At 39.6% G+C, this 20,922-nt stretch overlaps 1 protein-coding gene across 5 annotated transcripts in view; it reads right to left on the reverse strand.

The window, feature by feature from the left end:
* LOC143279668 (dual specificity protein phosphatase CDC14AB-like) overlaps positions 1-20,234 on the reverse strand; it is a 47,904-nt gene extending 27,670 nt beyond the window's left edge. For all 5 annotated transcript variants that reach the window (XM_076583726.1, XM_076583730.1, XM_076583729.1 and 2 more), the window contains exons 1-7: positions 19,928-20,234; positions 17,404-17,494; positions 12,765-12,840; positions 10,140-10,232; positions 6,554-6,633; positions 4,106-4,172; positions 2,642-2,704 (exon numbers count right to left, since the gene is read on the reverse strand). In XM_076583726.1, the coding sequence (XP_076439841.1) occupies positions 2,642-2,704; positions 4,106-4,172; positions 6,554-6,633; positions 10,140-10,232; positions 12,765-12,840; positions 17,404-17,494; positions 19,928-19,976 (519 nt within the window). In that variant the 5' untranslated portion in view covers positions 19,977-20,234. The remainder of the gene's footprint in view (positions 1-2,641; positions 2,705-4,105; positions 4,173-6,553; positions 6,634-10,139; positions 10,233-12,764; positions 12,841-17,403; positions 17,495-19,927) is intronic.
* Positions 20,235-20,922: the final 688 nt, after the last annotated feature.

Genomic DNA, 20,922 nt, shown 5'->3' on the forward strand with positions numbered 1-20,922 from the left:
TGAATGTCCAGGAAGCAGTCAGATGTTTCTTGCAAGAGCGAGGACAAATTTTGTGTCAAAAGCAGAAGAGAAGTCAACAAAAAGGATACAAACAAAAGATCCCGTGTTATTCAAATGAAGGAAAGCATTATGAAGGAGAGTTAGGATAGCATCGTCAGTACTTCTGTGTGCATTATAACCAAACCGAAGAGAGTCAAGCTGCTGTTCAGTGAAAGAAAGAAGATCGCGGAGAACAATTTTTTCAAAGCATTTCACCACTATTGAAGTCAGGGCCACAGGACAGTAATCATTTAGTGCGGCTGGGTTCTTTTTCTTGGGGATAGGACAGATAGTAGATTTTTTCCAGATGCTGGGGACAGAACAGTCCTTCAGAGACCAGATGAAAATTCTACAGAACACGTCACACAACTAAGAAGCACATGTTTTCAGTAATCTTCCACAGATATTGTTGGGGCCAATTGCCTTCGTGACATTCAGTTTTAAAAATAAAGATTCAACAACTTTTGCATCGATCTCAAAGTCCTCACCTGTGTTCCTATCTTTGATCTTTTCCTGCAACTGTGAGATAACACTATCCAGTTCCCTTTGCAAATCATTCCTTTCAAAGCGACAGTAGAAATCATTCAGTTTGTTTGAAAAATCAAGCTGTTCATCCCTTTTCATTTCACAAGCTACTGTTTTCCTTTTCATTTCTCCAGTGATAATCGTTAACCCATCCCATGCATCTGACATTTTTCCTGTCTAAAACTGTTGCTCTACTTCTGATTTGAACTCCCTCTGTCCCCTTCATAATTCCCCTCTAAGCTTCTTTTGTATCAGTTTCCTATCCTTCTTGTTCCCTGACTGAAATACTACCTTTTTCTCCTTTAAAATGGTTTTGAGAGACTTTGAGATCCATGGTTTGTTGTTGGGGAAAAGTTTAATTATTTTTGTTAGAATTATCATGTCTTCATAGAAACTGATATAAGATGTAACAACATCAGCTGCTTCATGAACATTCTCACATGGGTCAGTCAACACACTCCAGTCAATACAAGCAAAACATCCTCTCAGTTCATCAACACTCTCTGATGTCCAAACTTTCACACTCTTTTTCACAATCGGCTCTGTCTGTATCTTTGGTCTGTAGGCTGGGATTAAATGAACAACATCATGATCAGATACACCCACCAGTGCTAGGGAAACAGATTTGTAGGCATTAGGAATATTCCCATAACATAAATCGATTGTCTTGTCCAGTCGGGTCTGGCAGGTAACATATTGTTTAAAAGAAGGTAAGGCTTTCTTTAAATCACAGTGATTAAAATCTCCAACAATAAAACACAGGGCGTCGGCAGAGATGAGTTGAAGGTCGCAAACAACACCTGCGATCGTCCTTCCTACACGTGCAGCAGATGCCTGGTCAAAGACTGGGGCGTACACAACAGTCAGAAAAATGCGGCCGAACTCACGTGGCAGATATCATGGCCTCAGCGACACTGATATGAGTTCAAGTTCCTGTGTACACAGTTGCTTTTTCACACACACATTTGCACTGTCACACCACTTCTCGTTGACATACAGGCACACGCCACCACCCATTTTCTTCCCCACTTTCTTGCAGTCTCTGTCCATTCTGTACGGAGTGTTAAAACCATCGATCGCAACACATTCATTTGACACTTTCTCACTAAACCAGGTTTCAGTAAAACAAAGCACACATGAGTTCCTAAAATCATTTAAAAATCGACAATTTGCTCGTACTTCATCTAAATTACAGTTTCTGCCGTTTGGGTTAAGAGATCTGACATTGGATAAAATCAAAGATGGCAGTGGGGGCTTAGTACTATTTTTTCTCAGTCTTCTCTTCACACCTCCTCTCTTTCCTCTCTTTCGTGCTTTCTTTCTCTCACCTTCTCTTTCATTCTCTTCATCATCACAAATAAGATCACCAGGAAACAGTTGCTCAGTAAAAGTGGATGGGTCGCGCACTGACCGTAAACTGACAAGGAAATCCCGGTCATAATGTAAGGCGCCTGTACCTCCTCGTTGTCCACCATTTGAACCACCCGGTGACACAAAAACACCACAAACACTAGTCCGGAATACAGCCAGCACCACCACAAACAGCCTCACAATTGTCACACTCTTCATGTTTAACACCTTGCACACCACTCTGAAACAATATAAAAGAACAAGGACAGGGCGAGGACAGCAAAAACAAGGATGAAACACAGAGCACAAACACCTGCGTGTCGCCCCCTCGCGAAGCGCAAGATCCCTCCCCAAGGTAGTAAATCCAGACTTTTAACCTGCAGACCTCTGAGGTACATGATTCAAGTTTTGTCACACTGCCAATGTCGTCATGGTTCCAACAGAATAATACCCAGCCTATAAAAATACATATATCAATATAGATATCAATATATCTATCTGCCTGTCTGTCCATCTGTCCGTTCGTCCATCCACCCATCCAACAATCTATATAATACATTCATTTGGGAGGGGGGCGGGGGTGGGGAATGTTTCTTCTTTTTGACTGTTTCATGTCTTAAGCAAGGCTGAATGCAATGACTCAAGCACAAGCTTAACACTGAACAAAAAAACATCAACACTGCATTGCACTTACAGAAGTTTTAGTGCCAAAAAAATGGCAACTCACCTCATAATGTTCATATTCGTCCACATCAAAGGTCTCAAAATCAAAGAACCCATGAGAAAGAGCCTGTAACAAACACACTAAAACATAATAAAGAAACGGAAAAATGCACTACGCACTTCAGCCTAGCTCCCACATCCCTGTAACTGCAAAAGACAGAAAGGGAAAGAAAAAAATGCAATCCAAAGTAAACTATGTGCGCGAGAAAGAGTAGCGCCAGAGTGAATGAATGCAGTCAGCATTCCTTTGTGTGGTGGTTGTTGGACAAACATGTGAGGTTACTTTCTGCTCAGTTCACAACATCTCTCTCTCTCTGTAAATATATATATATATAGAGAGAGAGAGACAGAGAGAGACAGAGATAGAGATGGGGGAAGGTGGCAGAATGGTTAAGACACTCATCTGCCAATACAGACAGTCGATAAGGGTTTGGGTTTGAATCCTGCTCTCGCCTTTTCTCTCCAGTTTGACTGGAAAATCAAACAGAGGACACTGTCATTCTGATGAGACGATAAACCAAAGTCCTGTGTGCAGCATGCACTTGGCGCACTGGAAAAGAACCCGTGGCAATGAGAGCATTGTCCAGTGGCAAAAGTCTGTAAAGAAACCCACTCTGATATGCACACAAATATATATGCATGCACTCAAGGCCTGGCTAAACATGTTGGGTTATGCTGCTGGTCAGGCATCTGCCAAAAGATGTCATGTAGCATATATGGATTTGTCAGAACTATATATATATACATATGTACAATATACATACATATAGATAGAATCTGTACATGCACGTGTGTGTAATATATATATATATATATATATATATATATATATATATTACACACACATGCATGTACAGATTACATGAGTATGCACACATATAAACACTACAAACGCAGTTGTTTTGTTTTGTTTTTGTTTGTTTTTTATGTATTATTTATTCACCTTTTTTTTTCTTTTCTTTTTTTAATCTATTATTTATTCACTTTTTTTTCTCAAGGCCTGACTAAGCGCGTTGGGTTATGCTGCTGGTCAGGCATCTGCTTGGCAGATGTGGTGTAGTGTATATGGATTTGTCCGAACGCAATGATGCCTCCTTGAGCTACTGAAACTGAAACTGAAACACAGAGGATAGAATGACTGCAATACAGGCTGATCAGCAATGGACCTTTCCTCATGACCTGTTCAAACAACAACCTTATCTTAACAACACAAAAGACAAACTCAGTTTGACAGAAATGTGACTGAATGTACATGGGACTGGAGGAATAATAAATAAATGTGAAAAGAAAGAAAGACAGATAAAGAACTTTGAAAACAAACTCCAGTGACAGAAAAACACACAAAGACAAATACATCAATTAATATTATTCAATCTTTTGTTTTCAGTCCTTTTAATGACAGACACACGCACAAACATGTGCGCACGCACACACGCACGCACGCACGCACACACACACACAACTTTACCTTGTCTATTGCATGAAGACAGTCTAGGACTGTCAGGTTGTAAGAACATGGTCCAAATGATGCATCTCTGAAAAAAAGTCATCAACACAAGAAATTAACAGCATTACCTTTTCTTATACTCACTATGAGATTGAGATACATTTAAACAATGTAGAAGCATACTTGAAATTACCTGAATAGTTCTCTGTGTGAGTTTTAATAAACTGATAGCATGGTTTTCCACATGTAGCACAATTGGTACCTTAAACGCAACACTTTGATTATAATAATAATAATAATGCAGGCTTATATAGCGCCGTATCCCCATCTCAAATGGGGCTCACCGCGATTTACAATAAGATATACAAATTTAAGACTGAGTGTGTGTGTGTGTCTGTGTGAGTGTGTGTGTCTATGTCTGTGTGTCTGTGTGTATCTGTGTCTGGGTGAGAGTGTGTGTCTGTGTCTGAGTGAGTGTGCGTGTCTGTGTCTGTGTGTGTCTGTGTCTGGGTGAGTGTATGTCTGTATCTGTGTGAGTGTGTGTGTCTGTGTGTGTCTTTGTCTGTGTGTCTGTGTCTGTGTGTGTGTGTGTGTGTGTCTGTGTCTGGGTGAGTGTGTGTGTCTATGTCTGTGTGTCTGTGTGTGTCTGTGCCTGAGTGTGTCTGTGTCTGGGTGAGTGTATGTCTGTATCTGTGTTGAGTGTGTGTGTCTGTGTCTGTGTGTGTCTTTGTGTGTGTCTGTGTCTGTGTGTCTGGGTGAGTGTGTGTGTGTGTGTGTGTGTCTGGGTGAGTGTATGTATCTGTGTGTGTCTGTGTCTGGGTGAGTGTGTGTCTGTGTGAGTGTGTGTGTCTGTGTCAGGGTGAGTGTATCTGTGTCTGGGTGAGTGTGTTTGTCTGTGTCTGGGTGAGTGTGTGTCTGTGTCTGTGTGAGTGTGTGTGTCTGTGTCTGGGTGAGTGTATGTGTCTGTGAGTGTCTGTGTCTGGGTGAGTGTGTGTGTGTCTATGTCTGGGTGAATATGTGTGCGTGCGTGCGTGCGTGCGTGTGTCTGTGTGTGTGTGTGTCTGTGTGGGTGTCTGTGTGTCTGTGTTTAGGTGAGTGAGTGTGTATGTCTATGTGTGAGTGTGTGTGTGTATGTCTATGTGTGAGTGTGTGTGTCTGAGTCTGGGTGAGTGTGTGAGTCTGTGTCTGTGTGTGTCTTTGTGTGTCTGTGTCTGTGTGTGTCTGTGTCTGGGTGAGTGTGTGTGTCTGTGTCGGGATAAGTGTGTGTGTCTGTGTCTGGGCGAGTGTGCATGTCGGTGTCAGTGTGTCTGTGTGTGTATGTCTATGTGTGTGTTTAACCCCTTCCCCCTCTCTCACTCTCTTCTCTGGCTCAACCCCTTCAAACAGACTTTGGCCTTATTGAATAAAAAAAAAAAAAAAGTTCTGATTCTGTTCCTCTAGGTCAATGGCCGTCTAAATAAATCATACATTATTCTAACCACTCTCTATCTTTTTCTGCCTCTCTCTTTCTCTCTAACTGGTCGATCCAGCTGACCAGTTAGAACCAGTTTGTTAGCCTGCATACTGATCTAATCTGGGCAGGAATGTTGCCAACGTCGAAGGAACAGTGACTGCACTAATCTGTCTGGTGTTGCCCGTTCACTTTTGTTGTTGCATTCTGTGTTCAACAAGGACATTCACCTTCAGACAATAATATTACCCATTCACTTTTGTTGTTGCATTCTGTGTTCAACATCGTCATTCCCCTTCAGACAATATTACCCATTCACTTTTGTTGTTACATTATGTGTTCAACAAGGACATTCCCCCTCAGACAATAATATTACCCATTCACTTTTGTTGTTACATTCTGTGTTCAACACTGTCATTCCCCCTCAGACAATAATATTACCCATTCACTTTTGTTGTTGCATTCTGTGTTCAACATCGTCATTCGCCTTCAGACAATAATATTACCAATTCACTTTTGTTGTTGCATTCTGTGTTCAACATCGTCATTCACCTTCAGACAATAATATTACCCATTCACTTTTGTTGTTGCATTCTGTGTTCAACATCGTCATTCCCCTTCAGACAATAATATTACCCATTCACTTTTGTTGTTGAATTCTGTGTTCAACAAGGACATTCACCTTCAGACAATAATATTTATTACCCATTCACTTTTGTTGTTACATTAAAATGACAGACAAGACAGGTAAGGCCTTCAAGACTCACTTGTGATACACACTTTATCCAGCAAAAGATCATGAGAAAAAAAAATTAAGTTTAAAATGTGTTCTGTATTAATTACTAATATACTGGTAAGCTTGGAGGAAAAAAAGAAGAAAATAAAAGAGACATTCCTGGAGTAGACATACTCACAGCGCTAGCACACATCTGACATCATCTCTCATCCCCAACCATTCCCCCGACCCCCTCACGGACAGCAGAACAAAGCGTAAGGACCAGCACCAAGAGCAGACTGACCTGAAGGGCAAGAAAGGCGGGTTGGCTCCAGCCACCAGGGGTTTGTAGGCCTCCTCCGGGGTCTTCTTCAAGTAGATGATCTGCCCACAGCCACCACTGTTAGCACTGTTACTGTACACTGTGAGAAAATACTATGTCTATGTACTGCCCACAGCCACCACTGTTAGTGCTGATATTGTACACTGTGAGAAAAGTACTAAGTCTATGTACTGCCCACAGCCACCACTGTTAGCACTGATACTGTACACTGTGAGAAAAGTACTAAGTCTATGTACTGCCCACAGCCGCCACTGTTAGCACTGATACTGTACACTGTAAGAACAGTACTATGTCTATGTACTGCCCAAAGACATCACTGTTAGTGCTGATACTGTACACTGTAAGAACAGTACTATGTACTGCCCATAGCCACCACTGTTAGCACTAATACTGTACACTGTAAGAACAGTGGTTCGTCCGTCAGGATCGACGAGGACCATCTAGTCATCCTGGGGGTGGGTGGGTTGGGCTCTGTGGGTGCGCAGATGACTGGTCAGGCCAATCCGCGCCCGGAAGGTTCTGACGCAGTGTGGACAGGGGATGGTGGTGGCTGTTGGGGACTTGCTGGCACTGCTTTTCCTGGCCTGTCTGCGTTGGTCTGCTGCAGCGATTCTGTTGGCCTCACAGGATTTGGCGCCTTTGTGGACAGCTGAACAACACTTTGGTCTGTCCATTGCATTCAGCTCCCATGTGTCGTGGCTGATGTTGAAGGCCTTCAGAGAAGCTTTCAGAGCGTCTTTGAAGCGCTTCTTTTGGCCTCCATGGGAGCGCTTGCCATGTTGGAGTTCGCCATACAGCAGATTCTTGGGGAGCCGGTGGTCTGGCAGTACTATGTCTATGTACTGCCCATAGCCACCACTGTTAGCACTGACACTGTACACTGTGAGAAAAGTACTATGTCTATGTACTGCCCACAGCCATCACTGTTAGCACTGATACTGTACACTGTGAGAACAGTACTATGTCTATGTACTGCCCACAGCCACCACTGTTAGCACTGATACTGTACACTGTAAGAACAGTACTATGTTGTGCTCTTGTGGCATAAAGACGTTTGAAAACAAGAGAACGCTGGCCAATAAGGAGAACCGTGAGCGAAAGAAGCAGAGCTCAACTTCTGGAGATGTTTTCCCTTGCAACACCTGTTGGAAGCTGCGCATCCAGAATCAGCCTCTTCTCCCATATGAGGACACACACCGACAGACAAGTCTTCCTGCCTATTCATCCATCGGTCTGATGGAAGACTCCATCACCTGTGTCGATTTACATTTTTTTTTTTTTTTGGTCACTTAGTCCTATATGTGTATATTTTAGCCAATGTTGTGTGTAACTGTGTTGACTTTGTGCATATTTTACAACACTTAGTCTTAAATTTGTGTGTTTTATTGTAAAGCGCGGTGAGCCCCATCTGAGATGGGGGTACTGCACTATTTTCGCCTACATTTTATTATTAGTATTATTAGTATTATTATTAGTGCTGATACTGTACACTGAAAGAACAGTACTATGTCTATGTACTGCCCACAGCCACCACTGTTAGTGCTGATACTGTACACTGTGAGAAAAGTACTATGTCTATGTACTGCCCACAGCCGCCACTGTTATTGCTGATACTGCACACTGTAAGAACAGTACTATGTCTATGTACTGCCCACAGCCATCACTGTTAGTGCTGATACTGCACACTGTAAGAACAGTACCATGTCTATGTGCTGCCCACAGCTGTCACTGTCACTGTTAGTGTTGATTCTATACACTGTACTAACTGTAATATGTCTATGTACTGCCCACAGCCGCCACTGTTATTGCTGATACTGCACACTGTAAGAACAGTACTCTATGTACAACTCTATTGGCAGAGACAGTGAAAATGTAATGTAGGCAAGACATTCTCCACTACAATCAAATTCTAACCCAGACATTCAGAAGAGCAGTTGCCTCCTCTGCTGTTCTGATGTGATAGTCAGACATGACTATCATGCACTGTATGCTGTTCTGGTGGCAATAGACATGACTATCATGCACTGTGATTGTGATAGACATGACTATCATGTACGGTATGTTGTTCTGATGGTGATAGACATGACTATCATGTACTGTATGCTGTTCTGATGGTGATAGTCAGACATGACTATCATGCACTGTATGCTGTTCTGATGGTGATAGACATGACTATCATACACTGTATGCTGTTCTTATGGTGATAGTCATGACTATCATGTATTGTATTCTGTTCTGATGGTGACAGACATGACTATCATGTACTGTATGCTGTTCTCATGGTGATAGACTTGACTATCATGTACTGTATGCTGTTCTGATGGTGATAGACATGACTATCATGTACTGTATGCTGTTCTGATGGTGATAGACTTGACTATCATGTACTGTATGCTGTTCTGATGGTGATAGACATGACTATCATGTACTGTATGCTGTTCTGATGGTGACAGTCAGACTTGACTATCATGCACTGTATGCTGTTCTTATGGTGATAGTCATGACTATCATGTATTGTATTCTGTTCTGATGGTGATAGACATGACTATCTTGTACTGTATGCTGTTCTCATGGTGATAGACTTGACTATCATGTACTGTATGCTCTTCTGATGGTGATAGACATGACTATCATGTACTGTATGCTGTTCTCATGGTGATAGTCAGACGTGATTATCATGTACTGTATGCTGTTCTCATGGTGATAGTCAGTCGTGATTATCATGTACTCTATGTCATAGAATAAATAACACTGTTTCTGAAGGGTTCCGGACGGGGATGCCGAGCATGATGAAAGGATGCGAAGATAGAGTTGTGTGTGTGTGTGTGTGTGTGTGTGTGTGTGTGTGTGTGTGCGCGTGTGTGTGTGTGTGTGTGTTTGCATGCCAGCGTGCAGCTGTTTTCTTCAACTTGAATACTATTTGTGCCTCTTTGAGGTTACATGTACAAAAACTAAGAACATTCAATAAACAGATTATAATATATCTGAATACAGCTTATACAATTACTTATTCTGTTATGCTGATTCCTTTTGGAACTGTAACATATTTCATGTAATACAAAACTCTCAAAACAGACATTCCAAAATAACGAACAGTTGTAATCATTCTACTGGGTTCTGTTTATCTTAATTATTTATTTCTTTTTCATTAGTAACTTTACACACACACACACACACACACACACACACACACACACTCAGACACACCAAATCCTTCTCCTAATTCTTGACATAAAATTCTACATTTCATTTCACCTATCAGTTTGAAAAAAACTCAAAAGCCATGATTTTGCAGTGCAACAAGATTCCAGACATTCTTCACAAATACCCAACTGGGAATAATCAATTATAATTTTACAAGACATGTCAAATGCTACCCTCATTTTTTTTCCCTTATTTCAATCAACACTATAAATATAGTCTACATTAATATGTGTCAGAACATGCAATGAGACAAACATCATCATTTTTAAAACAGTTATATAAATAATAACCATATATCCATTTATTTTCAATATATTTACAAAACATAGTTCAGCCAACTCACAGCGTAGGAGGCTATAAGAAAGGCAGCATTAGCTCTCTTTCTGGCATCAAAACTGGTGTAATGAACCAGACGTTTCCTGGCCAGAGAAAAGGACTGCACAGCAAACACATTTAGAGAACAGATCAGTGCACGTCTCTTTGCCTAAAGATCATGTCACATTAAATCACAAACTGTAATAATCCTGCAAATGAGGGAGAAAAGAACCAACCTGGTTTCATTCATATACACATACAATATGCAATGAACACACACACACACACACACACACACTCACACACTCTCTCTCTCTCTCTCTCCCTCTCTCTAGTAGTAGTAGTAGTGGTAGTGGTAGTATTTACTATTGTTATTATTGTTGTGTCTTATCGTTACTGTTTTTGTTGTCACAAGGACAGATTGGAAGACTAGGCAATGCCTAAAATCTTTATCCTTGAGTAATAAAGTTTTTGAATCTCTTGAATCTCTCTCTCTCTCTCTCACACACGCACACACATACACACTCTCTCTCTCTCTCTCCCCCTCTCTCTCTCCACTCATACACACACATTATAAAGTACATACCAACACAGAAAAAGTACTTAGTAGGGCTCTGGTGGAGAGCAGAGAAGAAACCTTCAATACACCAACTATTACACAATTTGCTTTTTCTTTTTTTCCCCTCTCTGTTTTTCCTTCTGGTAATGACTTCCTTGACCATAACATTTTTTACACTAGAAATAAACTTCCTTTGCAAGCAATAAACCACTTGATACAGCTAATCATCGATACTTAATAACTGACACTTTCACAAATATTGTCAGCATTCTCTGAAAACAATAATGTGAATTTATATTTCATCCACCTGCAACCCCCACACTTTCATTACTATGCTGGTTATTTGGAAATATACATGGAAAAATATACCTGAGAAATGCATATCACAAAACTATCACGGATGGACTTGCGCACACACCCACACCCACAAACTCACACACACATTCTTTCTTTTAGGAACAATATAGCTAGTTACCAGACCAGACTGACTTTCAAAAAACCTCAGTGAGGTGTGTAGGGTGTAGACATGCCAGTTATGATGACTAAATGATAATGCACAGTAATCAGACTAAGAATTCCTGGTTCAATGAATTCACTGTTCGGTGACTAATAACTGCATCCAGCTAACACTGCATGCTGCCTATTCATTAATTTACTGGTGTTACTGGAAGTGAGCAATTTTCTTAATTTCTATTCCAGTATCCTAATTAATTCTGGGACCTGCATGTAAAATGGTCTGTTCTGCAATACAAACATGGGAGAACTGTGTGTCATACACCCTCCTGATCAAGAATCAGGCAAAGGATGGACGCAAAATGACCCATACCATGAACATGAACCAACACCTGTCATCTCAAGCCACCATGTTCTTTGTTTACGTTTGCATGGCCAATGTGTCTGTTAATGTATACCTATGCATGGCCAGTGTGTCTGTTAATGTATACCTTTTTATGGCCAGTGTGTCTGTTATTGTACACCTTGGCATGGCCAGTGTGTCTGTTATTGTTTAGCTTTGCATGGCCAGTGGGTCTGTTAATGTATACCTTTGCATGGCCAGTGTGTCTGTTAATGTATACCTTTGCATGGCCAGTGGATCTGTTAATGTATACCTATGCATGGCCAGTGTGTCTGTTAATGTATACCTATGCATGGCCAGTGGGTCTGTTAATGTATACCTTGCATTGGCCAGTGGGTCTGTTAATGTATACCTTTGCATGGCCAATGTGTATGTTAATGTATGCCTGTGCATGGCCAGTGGGTCTGTTAATATTTACCTCTGCATAACCAGTGTGTCTGTTAACATAAAGAGCGACTTGCTGGCTGGCACAAACTGATTGTTGTGGGCCTGTGAAGATGGCTGCATGTCAGTGTATCCAAATTAACAACACTAACTCTCAAATTAAGAGTTTAAACCTTCAGTGTAGAAACTGAATCTGTATCCAAATTAATAAAACTAACCTTTAATTAGTGTAGAAACTGAATCTGTATCCAAATTAATAAGACTAACCTTGAAGTGCTGACACTGAATCTGTATCCAAATCATTAATACTAACCCTCAATCAGTGTAGAAACTGAATCCGTATCCAAATTGATAACACTAACCCTATACTTACAGTTTAAACCACAGAAATCATGTCACAACATTTACTATGGGAAAAACTGCTTCAAATATGCACAAAAAATGTCATTGTGGTCCCAGAATTTAGGTTACTACAATAGGAATTTACCCTGGAAGTCAAAAAGAGCTGCACTGCATCACTCCTCTCATCCTGACTCCATATCTCAGTTTGTTTAACATGACGTCAGCTTCTCTTTCTGTTGTCCTGTCTATGCTCACAGTGTGCAGCATGCCAATCAGAGGCTGCATGACATACTGGATGTCTGCATGTATGTGCACAGCATCAGCTTCATAATATCAATGACTTTACACAATATGCACACAGCAGCTGTGCCCAAAACCACAGTAAATATGGCCATGAAATGCAATTACTGTCAAATCTGTTCGTTGAATCATATAAGCCCCCTTAATCTGTATGATCATTTTATTGATGAAATGCTTAAGTCAACAGGACATCAATTACGTGTTGAATTTACCTTTAATTTCTTGTTCACTTTGCAGCAGTATCTGTACAAATTGGCCAAATTCAATGGGCCAAAGTCTGCATAGAAGCTGTAGAGACAAAAAAAGTCACACAATAATCAATACCCATTAATGCTATGCATCATTAATGAATACATGCTAACTGAGATGATTGACAGATCAACTTATGATAGCAACATCAACAACAGTTAGTTCAAATAAGTCAGCAATCATTTAAAAAAAACTAAATAAATATTGTAACCTTTTTTTTCTTTTTCTCTTTTAAATTCTTTAGGTTGTGAAAGTAGATTGCTGTCATACTTTCTGTCAAGAACTTATCTCTATGATCACTTTAATTTCTGGAGTTTCCACTATTCTGCATTGTTAAGATCACTTTAATTTCTAAAGTTTCCACTATTCTGCATTGTTAAGATCTTTAATTTCTGGAGTTTCCACTATTCTGCATTGTTAAGATCCCTTTAATTTCTGGAGTTTCCACGTTTTGTTTCATTTATTTATTTATAGTCTGTTCATCTAAGATGATGATATTAACAGAGTTAATAGTTAATAGTTTCCACTATTCTGCTTTCTTCACTCACACCTAACTCCTTGTTCTGTCCATTTCTCTCATCACAATTCACATTGTGTGTGTGTGTGTGTGTGTGTGTGCGTGCGTGTGTGCGTGCGTGCGTGAGTGCGGTAGGGGTGGGGTTGGGGGCGGGGGGTGCTGCCTTCCTTCAAACTATGCATTTAGGGTGTTTCACATTTTGGTGTTTTGTTTTCTACTTTTCTAAAATAGGTGAAACCGTTTACATCTAACCATTGTTAGGTGGGCAATCTGTTTTTCCTCCTAGTCTTACGCTTATAGTGAACACTCCAAAACCTTCCAACACAAACACTTGTTTTGTCAGTCAACACTCCAGACCATCCAACACAAACACTGGTTTGTCAGTCAACACTCCAGACCATCCAACACAAACACTTGTTTTGTCAGTCAACACTCTAGACCATCCAACACAAACACTGGTTTGTCCATCAACACTCCAGACCATCCAACACAAACACTTGTTTTGTCAGTCAACACTCCAGACCATCCAACACAGACACTTGTTTTGTCAGTCAACACTCTAGACCATCCAACACAAACACTGGTTTGTCCATCAACACTCCAGACCATCCAACACAAACACTAATTTGTCAGTCAACACTCCAGACCATCCAACACAAACACTAATTTGTCAGTCAACACTCCAGACCATCCAACACAAACACTTGTTTTGTCAGTCAACACTCCAGACCATCCAACACAAACACTTGTTTTGTCAGTCAACACTCCAGACCATCCAACACAAACACATATTTTGTCAGTCAACACTCCAGACCATTCAACACAAACACTGGTTTGTCCGTCAACACTCCAGACCATCCAACACAAACACTGGTTTGTCAGTCAACACTCCAGACCATCCAACACAAACACTTGTTTTGTCAGTCAGCACTCCAGACCATCCAGCACAAACACTGGTTTGTGGGACTATTCGGCTGGCTGTTCAGTGCCACTGTTTGGGTATGGGCTTACAGTGATTAGATTGCTGGACCAGTACTACTGCTTGCACAACTGTCAAAGTGGTGATGCTTGTGGAGAAGATTATTCAGTCACACTACTGCAAGCACTGCTGTCAAAGTGGTGATGTTTGTGGAGAAGATTATCCAGAACAAACTCCCTTATTATGTCCGACATGCTCAGTCTTTGTCCTCATTCAAATCAGCTCTCAAAACTCACCTTTTCCACTGTTGTTGTGATTAGTTTTTTCTGCTGTGTGTCTGTCTGCGATTGTTGGTGGGTGGAAAGAGAAATGGAGCTGTATCAGTATGAATGCCTGGCGTGCGTGCGTGCTCTTTGGAGATAGGGCTTCCAAATATTCATTATGATTGTTATTATTATCATTAATTCATTCATTTACTGGTTAACAGATATAACAACCCTGTAATTTTAGGTATAACAAATATAATGACCTTGTCAGTTAAGGGATAACAAAGATAATAACCCTGTAATTTGAGGTGTAATTAAAATAATATCCCTGTATTTAATGGTGTAATGAAGATGATAACCCTGTAATTTAAGAGATAACAAATATAATAACCCTGTAGTCATACTATAACTTATAGGGATAACAAAGATAATAACCAGGTAATTTAAGGGATCACAAAGATACTAACCCTGTAATTTTAGAGATAACAAAGATATTAACCCTGTAATTTACGGGATAACATTAACAAAGATAATAACTGTAAATTAAGGGTTAACAAAGATAATAACCCTGTAATTTAAGGAAAAACAAAGATAATAACCCTGTGCCCTGTGATTTAAAGGGGAAAAAATATAATAACCCTCTGATTTAAGGGAAAACAAAGATAATAACGTTGTAATTTTAGGGAAAACTAAGATAGTAACCCTGTGATTTAAGGGAAAACACAAAGATAATAACCAGGTAATTTAAGGGAAAACAACATTAACCCTGTGATTTAAAGGAAACAAAGATAATAACCCTGTGAATTAAGGGGAAACAAAGATAATAACCCTGTGATTTAAGGGAAACAAAGATAATAACCCTGTAATTTAAGGGATAGCAAAGATAATAACCCTGTATTTTAAATTGAAGGGAAAATAAAGATAATAACCCTGTAATTTAAGGGAAAACAATGATAATAACCCTGTGATTTAAGGGAAAACAAAGATAATAACACTGTATTTTAAGGGAAAACAATATTAACCCTGTGGTTTAAAGGAAACAAAGATAATAACCCTGTAATTTAAGGGAAAACAAAGATAATAACCCTGTGATTAAAGGGAAACAAAGATAATAACCCTGTAAATTAATGTGCAACAAAGCAGAGGAGGGAGTGGAGGGGTGTGGGGTGCAGGCTGAAAATCTATTCCCATCTTCTTCAAGCCATGTTCTCTCCCCCTATTTCTCTGTCAGGCACCATCAAAATAACTGGAATTCTTTTGAGATGACTAACTTAAAACATTCCTCTAATACAATGTGCTTTTTTACAGCACAACATTATGTGTCAACTTCAAGGTGTTTTATGTTCCCTGCTACAGCTTGTGAACTGGTCGACCTGGGGATATCATGGCAGTGAACATGTTTCTCATGCCACCAAAGGCATCAGAAATGGTCAGTACATTGGAGAAAGAAGAAGTATACAATAAAACTTTCCAAATGCTTTTTTTTTCTTCTCATTTTTATAGAAATCATTTTGAAGATGATCACTTGCTACGATTTTTGTTATGAACACAGACACTTTAGGTGACACATACATGCACATGAAATACTTTGAGAGATAAAGACTGGAAGTGTGGTTATAAACCAATATTAATTCACCATATACAGGTTGTCTTCGTAATTACAAACATATTCAAACGGAAATCTGACAGTGATGTTGTGTATTAATTTTAATGATGACAAGGGGTCAAAGCAGGTCATGATCAATATCAATGTACCACCACTGTCATATTAGTACATGAAAATAGCTTCTTACTAAGGCACTTACAAATCTGCACACACAAAATAATAATCAATATGGCACACTAAAAACTAAATGTATGGATTCTATCATTCCTTTGGAGAAAGGTGGCAGAACGGTTAAGATGCTCAGTTGCCAATACAGAGAGTTTGTGAGGGTGTGGGTTCGAATCCCGTTCTCACCCTTTCTCCCAAATTTTGACTGGAAAATCAAACTGAGCATCTAGTCTTTCAGATGAGATAATAAACAGAGGTCCTGTGTGCAGCAGGTACTTGGTGCACTGAAAAAGATCTCATGGCAACAACAGTGTTGTCCTCTGGCAAAATTATGTAAAGAGAAATCCACTCTGATAGTGATAAGTCCACAAGTATATAAGCATGCATTCAAGGCCTGACAAGCATGTTTGGTTATGCTGCTTGTTGGGTTATTTCCCTTGATGACTTACGAGAGATTACAAGGTCGCTTGGCGGGAATAAATCATAACAATGGACTGTAATTGATGTGTGTTCATTTGAGGCTGACATATCACACTGCTGTCAGGCATCTGCCTAGCAGATGTGGTGTACACCGTGTAGTGTGTGTGTGTGTGTGTGTGTGTGTGTGTGTGTGTGTGTGTGTGTGTGATTTGTCTGAACGCAGTGACGCCTCCTTCAGAAACTGAAACTGAAACTCCTTTGCTTGGATTCCATGCATTTAGTTGGATTCCATGCATGATTTAGTTGGATTCCATGAATTTTGTTGGATTCCATGCATTAAGTTTTTAGTGTGCCATCATTCCTTTGCTTGTGTTCTGATGGAATGAGATAGTAAATTCATCATGGCAATGGTAATTAGTTTTCAAACCATCCATCCTGCACTTTTGATACAAACTTAGAATGCGGTCTGTCATCCCATTGAAACACTACAATTAACAGATTCTGAGAACCTACACTGCTACAGAATGCCGCTTGTATTCCAAAACAAGACAATGGAGCTCAATGAAGAAAGTTTACAGTGAATAAAACATAATTGAATAGATTTGAATAACAATTCAACTTTTTTCAAGTCATGACTTTTTACTCACTTGAGGTACATCAGTTCATCATCAGTACAGAAGTAATCAAGTCATGATTATGTACTCACTTGTCGTACACCAGTTCATCGTCAGTGCAGAAGTAATGAGTATGTGCAGTGGATTTAGGGCGAGTTCTCAGTGTTGCAAAGTAGAGACGATCTGAAAAAGAAGAAAAAAAATACTATCCTAAATGAATTGTGCGTGTGTGTGTGCGTGTGTGTGTGCATATGTGTGTGCACGCATGCACACATGCGCATTTATGTTTTTGTGTGCATTTTTATGTGCATTTGTATATAAGAATTAGAAGGTGGTGAAATGGAGATATGGAAGAAAGCAGATCACAGAGATACATCTTCCACAAAGAAACGAATCATGGTTCCTCACTTTCTGTCAATGAAAAAAAAAAAATTTGGCTACTCCTTCCTTCTTTTGCCCACAACACTGTAACATGTCAGTGTACAATGATTCATAAATACTGCTGCAATGCTGATAAAATGATTTTCTCATACTTATTTTGTCCTTATTTTTTCTCTCTCTATTTCACTTCATCATTGCTGATCTGGCAGGATTTACAGTATCTGGGTAAGTGATAACTCTTGACCTATGTAGGGTCAGTCTTGAGAGTCTCTGTCAATTTTGTTTATGTTTTGCAATTTATGTATTGTACTAAAATGTGAAAACAAAAACCAACTACAGAATGCTTAATATATCTTCCAAGTAATGTGTTTTATTTCTGTAACTTTAAGACATGATGTTGTGTGTTCTTGTCATGAGAAAAGAGACGAACACCATATCCCAATACGACACAAGCCTAAAAATAAAATTTAACGATTTTGTACAGTTATCTATTATGCCTTACACAAATTCTATATATATATATAATCTTGTATTGTTTTTAAAAAGTAAGTCCATCTCCACATTCTCACGACACACTTTCATTATTTCGTTCAAGAATAAAAATGATGACCTGGATAAGACTGAGTGCTCTGTGCATGCACAAAAATTATGTCTAATTACATATATTCACCCATTCCCCAAAGTGTGCTATAGTAGAAAAGGTAAGATTCTGAATCTTCTTTTTTTCTGACTAGTGACTACTACTACCTTGACAACTTGGCACATTGAAAATCATACCATCTTTGTCATAGAACTGTGACTTAAATGTTGCATAATTATTACAATTAAAATCATACTATAACATGGGATCAAAAAGACTGATCCGTGGCTTCATTGTATTTTATATTCCCCCAAAACTCAAACAGTGTATTATGTTTCGGTCATGACAGGTGTAGACTGCCAGCATATGGTCGTGAGAAGCAGAGACGGCTGTGATGTCCATCATTTTAAAAATTTTTTATTGAGACATCTTGCTATAGTGCATATTCCTGAAGCTCTAAGCAATTATGAAGTGTTTGTTATCTCTTGCAATACAGTAATCCTATCACTGTATCAGTAAGTAAAATATTCAAGATTTGAAAAAGGACCAAGGAAAGTGCTATTGCAGCATTTTATTTTTTGTGAATATATACATATGGCAGTCTGAATAGGGAAGCTCAGAGAGGGATTTTGTAAAAGTGGCCATCTTGACATCCTCCCACCCCTCCCCAGTTGGGAAACCTCCCCTTCTACTTCCAGACCTTTCCAAACTTCCATAGCCCCACTGACATCACCTTTCCAAACTCCTAATGTCCATAGCACCACTGACATCACCTTTCCTAAGTCCTAACTTCCATAGCACCACTGACATCAACTTCCATAGCACCACTGACATCAAATGAACATTTCAAAAAGGCCAGCTGAAAGTTTATTCACACAATCCTTTTTCTTCACTATTCATAATATTAATGGGCTGCAGCACAATGGAACATGTGAGTATGTGTTTTTATAAATTCAGGTGTACCTAGCATTTACTTAATTAAAATTTAAACGTCTGTTTAGTACACACTTTTCTTGTAATCCATGTCAGTGTTCAGTGGGTTACAAAAACACTCACCCTGTGTGCACACCCTTGAAAATGGTGTGCAGTTTTCCAAGAGAATAGTTCTGTGAGCTTTTGAATGTTTCATTGGTATGAAACTCTGTGTGTGTGTGTGTGTGTGTGTGTGTATTTGTATATCTGTGTATGCCTGCATATTTATGTGTAAGCTCTCTCTCTCTCACTGTTTTTTTTTTGTTTGTTTGTTTGTTTGTTTTTTGTTTTTGTTTTTTGTTTGTTTGTTTTTGTTTGTTTTGTGTGTGTGTGTGTGTGTGTGTGTGTGTGTGTGTGTGTGTCACTGTGTGTGAATGCCTAATTGCCTCTGTCACCCAGTGTCTGACGAGGTATGTGCACCGGACAGCTTGGGTAATGAATCTGTATGCTAGCAATATACATTTTTTAATTGTAGTAATTTCCATATGAAGTAAACGATTATCGTATGTTTTAATAAAACCTGGCAACAAAAATGCTGGAACCGGTGTTGTGATTTATCTGCGTATATATCACACAAAATCAGTAAATGTATGATCCAGATATAATGCTGGTGGTCTGTGAAAAATCGTGATCCAATACCAGAAACTCAACAGTTTTCCGTATGGTAAAATGGTAATACGTACCCTTAATGAACTCAGAAGCGCTTCCAATAATATCATGGTCATCGGCCATCCTCCAGGTATGAGGTTATAGAAATATAGGAAGAAAAATTCACAGCAGACGACAGGTTCCCAGTTCAGTCAGTGCCCGTCTCAATCCGCCCAAGTGATGGGCCCTCCCCCTCTCCCTTCAACGTTGAACCCGATCAATCTCTTTGTTATTTCTAAAGGCCACAATAAACACTGCAGATGCACAGAATCAAAGAAAGATCATCCCAAATCAACACACTTAAAGTTGTAAACAGATCACTATGTTGTCGACAGGTCAGCCATGTTTAAACTGGAGCTAAGAATGTGGCCAAAGCACGTGATACAATTCAGCCAATAGAATAAATCGTACTCTCTGTCGTCATGACGATTTGAACTTTGACCAATAATGTGGAAGGTGATGGGAACGTAGACACGAAGAGCAAGCCATCTCCATGCAGTTTTTTTGTTTACAAACAAAGTTTTCGTGAACAACGATCGATCATTTATAAACTTCTTCTTCTTCCATTTGAGTATTCACAATCATCAGTTTGATTTTGCGATACTATTACGGTCGAGGTCCGATAGTCGGATGGTTTAAAGAAAATAAAAACAAAAAAATTAAGTTTTTTTCAAAACTACTCTTGTCCCAAACAGTCAAGACCATCGAGCTCAATGGCCAAGACCCGCTCAGCAGGACCAACATGATGCTGAGTCAGCAGGAACCCCTAGGCCTTAAAAAAAGAGAGAAATAAACCCCTTTTTTTAATGTTCTAATGGAAGACTGGAACATGCCCATGCAGAGATCCGAGGGGGCAGAGACTGCTTCCTCAGGTAGTGTGTTCCAGTCCTTATAGTGGTCTGCTTCCTCAGGTAGTGTGTTCCAGTCCTTATAGTGGTCTGCTTCCTCAGGTAGTGTGTTCCAGTCCTTATAGTGGTCTGCTTCCTCAGGTAGTGTGTTCCAGTCCTTATAGTGGTCTGCTTCCTCAGGT

Source organism: Babylonia areolata, chromosome 3, assembly GCF_041734735.1.
Source record: "Babylonia areolata isolate BAREFJ2019XMU chromosome 3, ASM4173473v1, whole genome shotgun sequence".
NCBI classification, from domain to species: Eukaryota; Metazoa; Mollusca; class Gastropoda; order Neogastropoda; family Buccinidae; genus Babylonia; species Babylonia areolata.